This window comes from Sinocyclocheilus anshuiensis, unplaced genomic scaffold (assembly GCF_001515605.1).
Source record: "Sinocyclocheilus anshuiensis isolate Anshui unplaced genomic scaffold, SAMN03320099.WGS_v1.1 scaffold330, whole genome shotgun sequence".
NCBI lineage: Eukaryota > Metazoa > Chordata > Actinopteri > Cypriniformes > Cyprinidae > Sinocyclocheilus > Sinocyclocheilus anshuiensis.
Window position 1 is genome coordinate 1,656,784 of NW_015547689.1, and position 8,146 is coordinate 1,664,929.

The 8,146-nt window shown below is 39.7% G+C and overlaps 1 protein-coding gene across 1 annotated transcript; it reads left to right on the forward strand.

Annotated features, from left to right (window-relative positions):
* LOC107703440 (uncharacterized) lies at positions 1-5,807 on the forward strand. Its single transcript, XM_016506063.1, has 10 exons — positions 1-6; positions 39-514; positions 798-1,113; positions 2,093-2,858; positions 2,949-3,131; positions 3,633-3,979; positions 4,380-4,630; positions 4,738-4,938; positions 5,020-5,236; positions 5,643-5,807. Exons 1-10 carry the CDS (start codon positions 1-3, stop codon positions 5,805-5,807), a joined length of 2,928 nt encoding a protein of 975 aa, XP_016361549.1.
* Positions 5,808-8,146: the final 2,339 nt, after the last annotated feature.

Consider the following 8,146-nt stretch of genomic DNA (forward strand, 5'->3'; position numbering starts at 1 on the left):
ATGACAGCTGTGGCTATTTTGCAGAATGACAAAAACAGCTGCATGTTCACCGTCTTTTACTACCAGAAGGTTGGAAACAGACGCTGCCAAAAGAGCAACATCTCTGGGTCAGTAAGACTCTCTTCAGCAGAGATGCATCTGGGAAGTTAAAGCTGACTGAACCTCTGCAGCTGTGGTGGTCACCTCCAGGAGCCCAGTTGTTGTATTCACAGCTTCCTCCTTTTCCTGACCCGTTCTTTCACAGCAGGCTGTTCCTTTGGATGCCTTGTCGCATGTGGGCGTACAGGCTGCTGTGCACGAAGCCCAACTGCCGTCGTCTTGGCAATCATTTGAGGCCTTGCGGATTGTACAGCACTGTCCGGAGGGTTTTGGACATGAGCGGGTGGTATTTCATGGTCACGGAGTACCTGGAGTGCTGTTCTTGCAGGAAAAAGGTGGCGGGCTGGTCGCAAGACATCCTGGATCAATTAGATCTCATCCATCGTGAGAAATTCCCAGCAGTCTTGACTTACAGGTTAGCAGAGTTGTTTGACAGCCAATAAACACTCTCAGAAAAAAGGTACAAAAGCCGTCACTGGGGCGGTACCTTTTCAAAAGGTACACTTTTGTACCTTTTAGGTACTAATATGTACACTTTAGGTACTTATATGTACCTTTAAGGTACCAATATGGACTGTTTAGGTACAAAGGTGTGCCTTTTGAAAAGGTACCGCCCCCAGTGACAGCTTTTGTACCTTTTTTTCTGAGAGTGTACTGTAAAAATGGGTTTGATTTTGTGTTATGTCTTTTGTTCAAAGGTTGTCCTGCGATAAGGAGCTTGTTAGATTGATGCGGAGTCAGACACCAGGGAAGAGTGCGATGTCTCTGTATCAGCACCTTTGTGTGCGGCACAAAGAGCAGTGGCTGGTTCAGTCCGCAGAGTATCTCTCTGTACTGGACAAGTTTCAAGATCTCAGCACTGTTACTGCCAGGCTGCCGCAGATGATGCCAGTGCCTTCTCTATCATTGCTGTTGATGGTATATGCAAAGGATGTACTGACACGACTCGGAGAGATGAAGGCCAGGGTCACTTCCATCTACGGCTCCATCCTGAAAATGGTCTCCACCGAGAAGGTGAGCAGACACAACTAAATTTTATGCATTTATTAATACATACATTCAAAAGTTGTAAAAAAAGTCTCAATTATATGATTAAAAATACAGAAAAAACATTTTATGAAATATTATTAAAATCTAATAACTGTTTTCTATTTGAATATGTAATTAATTCCAGTGATGCAAATCTGAATTTTCAGCAGCCATTACTCCAGTCTTCAGTGTCACGTGATCCTTCAGAAATCATTCTTAATATGCTGATGATTTGGTGCTCAAGAAACATCTTATTATCATGTTGAAAACAGTTGCATAATATTTTAATATATACAGCTGCATTATATTTTATTGGAAACTGAGATGCATTTTTTCAGGATTCATTGATTAATACAAAGTTCAAAAGAACAGCATTTATTTGAAATTTAAATCTTTGGTAACATTATAAATATCATTAGTGTCCCTTTTGATCAATTTAATGCATTTAGTATTCATTTCTTAAAAAAGTCTTCCTGACCCCAAATCTTTGAACAGTAGTATATAAGAATTCAAATGATAAAGAAAAGATAAATACGATAAAAAGAAAAGGAAAAATTGTAATCATTCTTTCGTATGAAAACGAAATTCTTTCATCTTGAAAACCATTTTCAAGGCATAACTAAATGTAATGACCCTAAAAATGTCATGTGATGTAACAATCAAATAAAGTACTTTACATACACCTTTGAATACATGTGAGCTACACATCTTAATTATTAATAATTTATTAGCAGTCAACTGTTATTAATTCACTCATTCGTAAGTCTTTTGGGGAGTCACACCACATTTTACAACCAGAAGTAACGTTGCCATGTTATAAAGTTACCTAATATTTTAAGAGACTTACTGACCTTGACACACAGTCATGAGGATCTGCAGGGCTCCTTTTTTCATCACTGACCAATATAGCACTGGAATTCATCCAATTTTGTAACATTTACCACTTCTTTTCATCCATCTTTAGGTCACTAAGAAACATGTTTCATCTGTGTGGTCCACAAACGTGGGAAATGAGAATGGGCAGGTCCTAATATGTGTCCTGACACAAACAGTGGATGAGGGCCTGCTTCCCATGTGCTCCGGCTTGATGGAACGTTACCGGCGAGCTGGAAAGCCTCCTCCACAAGTCCTCTATGTTGACCGAGACTGTTGTTCATCTACGGGCAACAGCAAAGTGGAAGCCATGTTCTATGAGTGGGACCAGCTGGTCGTTAGACTGGACGCGTGGCAGTTCATGATGCGGTTCACTGCAGGCGTCACCTCAGAAAGCCACCCGCTGTACGGCCCCTTCATGGGACAGCTATTCTCCTGTATCTTTGAGTGGGATGCTGAAGATTTAAAAAGACTACAAGAAGCCAAAAAACAGGAGCTGCGACAAACTAAAGATGTCAAAACATCCAGCAAGCCCACTGCTGAAGAGTTAGTAAGGCACTGCCGCCACCAGACACGTGAGCCTCAGGTGGCCAAGCAGCTCATTCAACAGCTGTTCAAAGACTTCATGGAGGCTACAGACATCATGGGCAACAAACTGTTGGACCAGGAGAGGGTGGAGGAGATCTGGCGAGCCCAACAATGCCATCTTTTGTGTATCCAGGACCCTCCAGGCATACAGCTTTACAGAAAGGTTGGAGAGGTGACCAGAGGAGGGCTCATTCTGCCCCTCTATCACTGTGCACGTGGCGTAGGATCCCTTGAATCATTCCATCAGCATCTGAAACACTTCATACCAGGTTTGCATGACCCAAAAATAATGTGTTATTTGTGTGAATTATGTCAACATGAATTCAGGATTTTTTTTAATTACTCTTCTTTTTTTTTAGGTACAAGTACAAATGACTTGCACTTCCATGTTTACCTGTTAGAAGGGGTAGTGCAGTGGAACGAGGCCCGATCTGTTGTTGTAGATGAAAGCAGTCCACTGCAGCACTATGTAAACCGTCTGAGTCAGAAGTTTCTAGGCCGTAAACTGATTAAAGAACACAACAGCCCCAGAGAGTACACTGGTAATGCATTGCATGTCTTTCTTGTTTATGTGTTTCTCTTCAAATTCTTCTCAGTATTTTTATGTGTTGATATGTTTTTATGTGTACAATTTTTTTTTTTAAAGATCATGTGACACTGAAGACTGGAGTAATGGCTGCTGAAAATTCAGCTTGCCAACACAGGAATAAATGAAAAACTGTTATTTTAAATTGTAATAATACTTCACAATATTACTGGTTTACTGCATTTTTGATCAAATAAATTCAGTCTTGGTGATCATAAGAGACTTATTTCAAAACATTCATCTTAAAAAAAAAAAAAAATCTTACCAATCCCAAACTTTTGAATGGTACTGTATGTTTGTCATGCTGTTCTGGTATTTAGTAGTATTTAGTTTTTTTTTGTTTTTGTTTAATACTTAACCACTCTGGTAAATCTGTTGGTTCAATGACACGGAAAAGGTGTCACACTTATGTTTACAATCACACAAACCCCTTACTTCTGACATACTGTTTGCACAGGTGAGCTCATAGGGGTGGAGTATCTTTATTCTCAAGCCAACAGAGTGTTGGAGGTTGACTACCTTATGGATCCCGATGCTACTGATGGGAGTGATGAGCATCTGGAGGGTGACCTGGAATATGAGGATTCAGACTTTGATGACCTCAAATCACCACAGTTCTTGGAGCTCAGCCTCAAACCACATCAGCCCATTCAATATCAGGCAGCACTTCTGCAATCACCTTCCTCTGGCCCCTCAACATCGCAGCCGGATCCAATCGTGTCTTCCACATCTGGGCCCATAAAGGACGAGCCTACCGCTGCAGACCAGTTCACGCCTCGGAGCATCTCACAGGAGGATGATTATGTAAGTGCTGTTCACTGTAAAAAAAAAAAAAAAAAAAAAGGTTCCAAAACTTTACAATAATGTTCCATTTGTCATTGATGTTAACAAGAACTAACAATGAAAAATAATGTTAATTTCAACATTTACATTAATACATTTACAAATAATACTTCATTAAAATCAAAAGTTGTATCTGTTAATATTAGTTAATGGACATGAACTAACAATAAACATTTGTATTTTTATTGACTAACGTTAAAGAATAATAAATACTGTAACAAATATGTTGCTTATTGTTAGTTACTGCATTAACGTTAACTAATCAGACCTTATTTTAAAGTGTTACCAAATTTTTCTGCCATGTGTTTGTGTTCATAAGTTTATAAGACATTTTTGTAATAGGAAAGACTCTTTTTCTCAGGAAAAGTGCGTGGGGCCTGATGGTGTTTCTGGGTATGACCATGTTATTAACCTGGCCAACAGTCTGGTTGAGTTTCGAAATCATGGATTTGTCACAAAGCGAAAGGTGGACGAGATTGTCACTCTGTGGGATAAGCTGTCAGAGCATGACAAGGGTGGTGTCATCCACTCAGCCCAACCCGAAGACAGACTGTGCTTAAACAACAGCCATAGTGATACCTTTGTGACTCCATGCGTTGATGGTCTAAAAAGGTATGTGTGACAGACAATTACAAAATTGTGCCTTTTTTATTTTTATTGAAATATTATTGAAATTGTTTAAAAATTACTTTTGTTCCACTGATCTGCTTCAATGTCAGCCGCCTTGTCACTGCCATTTGCCTGGCTCTCAGCCGCATCCATCCTGCCGGTCAAACCATCGGCGGTGTCAGGGTCAACAGATGGGCTGCCATCCTCCATGACTACAACACGATCAGGGACATCGTCCAGGACAACACTGCCATCTCCAGCCGGACACGGATACAGCTGCTTGAGATAAACCAGCGAACACTGTGCCAGTGGTAATTGATTATTAACATGCAGTTGTATATTAATTATATTTACATAGAGATTAATTACTGTATCATGTTTTCTGTACACAGGTACAACGCCAGGAAACAGAGGCAAGAACAGTTGGTTTTGCACCAGTGCACTGACAACATGAAGGCTTTTGAGCCTCTGTTTTCTGTACAACACAATGTTCCAGAGCCCTTTCAACATGGACATGTAGGCGAAGTAATTAAAGTAGTGATTGGGGGTCCCGAACCTCCTGATGCCACACTCTTTCAACCAGACCCAGAGCAGAGAGCTGCTGCCACCGTTTTATTTTCAAGCCAGTAATATCAGCTCACTCTGTATTCAACTGGGCTCAATGCAAGGAGCGAGCGATACCACAGGGGTCCAAAATTTTTTTTTTTTTTTTTTTTTTTTACTATTAATATTCACATACATTTTATACATGCTTGTCTTGAATAATGTTTAGTAAACTGCAATAAGTATAAACATGAGATTGTACAGGATACACTGGTGTGGGGTAAATTTATCATCAGCTCCAGAAAATGACTGGCTGTATCTAAGTGGATTTGTTCTAAGCGGAACTCCTCATGTTTCTAGGCCTTTTCAGGTTCTGTGAATCTGTAAGGGAGAGAGTTCTATGTTCCCAAAGCCCAGGTTCCTATGTCCCCAGAGTCCTGTGTCCTATGCTCCCAAGATCCTATGTTTCTAGGGCCTAGAGAAAACCTGGGAAGTGTGGAACATAGGACCATGGGGACTGGGGAACAGAGAAACCCAGGAACTTGGGGAAAAAGGACCATTGAAACTGTGTAACACAGAACCCTGGGAACACGGGACTCTTTTCCATGAACCTGGGAACCTGGGAACACAGGAGTGACTCCGTTTACCACAGCCAAACTCAGACAACTTCACCTGCAAGGTCGCTGTATTAATGTTCCATGTATATCACTGTGATAAACACCATGATCCGATTTGCAGCCGTCATGGCCTGGAGAATTATCACATGTGCAAGATTTTGTTCCAGGCGACCTTTGTTTCACCTAAATCTTTAACATCAAGGAGTCATTCTTTTGTTCTCCAGTTCTCATGATTCACCAGATTTATATGGAAAGTAATAAACACGACAAAGAGTCCCAGGGTAATGGTAACACATTGAACAAAGAGTTAACCCTGGGAACACAGATACACTCCCAAATCAGACCATGTTACACAGGGGTCCAGAACTGACACAATCAGGACTGTTTTATCTGACTCAGCAAACCACTCATAGAATTCTATGAGGGAGCTTCTGGGAGGTTCTTTCATATTAACCAATAGAACCACTTCCATATTCGGATGGCTAGGATAGCCAAGCTAGAGAAAAGTATTTATAGGTTAGTTGGATATCTCTGTATCTATTGACTCATTATTTCCACATCACATATCATTTAGACGTAACCTATATTATTGTTGATAAAACAGAAAAGTTCTATTGTGCTTCAAACTAAATGTACAATCATTGCGATTTTCAAACTTACCATGTAATTTTATTTGGTACTGGCCATTTAAAACTAAATTTGATGGCAACCTGTTGCGTAAAAGATGAAGAACAAGAGAGAAAGAACTTATGGTAGCACTTTATTTTACAGTCCTGTTCCGCGTGTACATACTATGTACTTACTATAGCAATTACGATAACTGGGTAATAACTAGGTATTAAACCTGAACCTACCTCTAAACCTAACCTTAACCATGCAGTTACCTTATAATAATACCCACTATTTCTTAGGTAAGTACACTGTAAGTACACAGCAGGGGCGGACTGGGACAAAATTTCAGACCTGGAAATCTTACAATCACCAGGCCATCCCATACACCCACAACAAATTCTGAAACAAATTATTATTATTTTTTTGGATGGCCATCACATAAAAATATTTTAAATCCTTAGGCTGGGGACATGCAAAATAATTAAAAGTTATCTCCTCAACTGCACCTTCACTTCCATTTTCCTTTTCAGTCTCTTAGTTTCTTCTGATATTTTCTAAATTACCTAATGTCAGAATTATTACAATAACAATTACATCATTACAATATCTTTATAGTCAAATCCTAATACTGAACATGTTATTGCATTATAATGAGTCATACTCATATTATTCCCTTATGAAAATTAACCATTGTTAATTTTTATAATGGTTGTGTTGTTGTCTGCCCTAGCTCTCTCTAAACCTATTATAAAATGATGTGAATATTTGTCTGCTAAATTACAAGTGTAACATTACAATAGATAATAATGATGTCCTTTAGCATACAGTGTTTTGAGTGATGAGTTATGGGCTGCTACTGCTAACATGTGCTAGCAGTTTAATACTTAACTGAGTAAGCAAAGATAAAACTACAATAATAGCCTATTTACAGATGAAACTGACCTGCACTTGAAGTCCTGAACAGGTCAGTAGTATCGCCTCTCTGCTCCACCTGGGCGCTTCCACTCCATTCTCGAGTCTCTCGCATTGATTACTCTGATCAAAACCAGTTGGCAGTGTTGCCAACTTAGAATCAGAATCAGAATCAGAATCAGAATGAGCTTTATTGCCAGGTATGTTTACACATACGAGGAATTTGTTTTCGTGACAGAACCTTCCACAGTGTAACAGAATGACAGTGACAGGACAAAAAACACAGATAATAAAAAATAAAAAAAATAGAACAAGTAAATAAGGAATAAAAATATATAAATTGACAATTGTATGTGCAGGTATATTACAATAGACAGTTTTTGTATGTACAGGTACTGTATATTATGTGCAAATTTGAGGTGTAGACTGAGTATGAGTGTTAGATAAATAAGTGTATGAGTGAATAAATAGTGTGTGTTCCACAGTTATTGTCAAGTGTTCATGAGATGGATTGCCTGAGGGAAGAAACTGTTCCTGTGTCTGGTCGTTCTGGTGCTCAGTGATCTGTAGCGTTGACCAGATGGCAACAGTTCAAAGATGGAGTGTGCTGGAAGTGAGGGGTCCAGAGTGATTCTGCCAGCCCTTTTGCTCACTCTGGATAAGCACAGTTCTTGGAGAGAAGGGAGGGTTGTACCAATGATTCGCTCAGCAGTCCGGACTACCCTCTGAAGTCTTCTGAGGTCAGATTTGGTAACTGAGCTGAACCAGACAGTTATTGAAGTGCAGAGGACAGATTCAATGATGGCGGAGTAGAACTGTTTCAGCAGCTCCTGTG

Excerpts from the sequence above, each read along its gene's own strand:
- LOC107703440 (XM_016506063.1), top strand. Across the intron at positions 1,114-2,092 it reads AAATGGTCTCCACCGAGAAG|GTCACTAAGAAACATGTTTC; the intron begins GTGAGCAGACAC and ends ATCCATCTTTAG. Across the intron at positions 4,939-5,019 it reads CAGCGAACACTGTGCCAGTG|GTACAACGCCAGGAAACAGA; the intron begins GTAATTGATTAT and ends TTCTGTACACAG.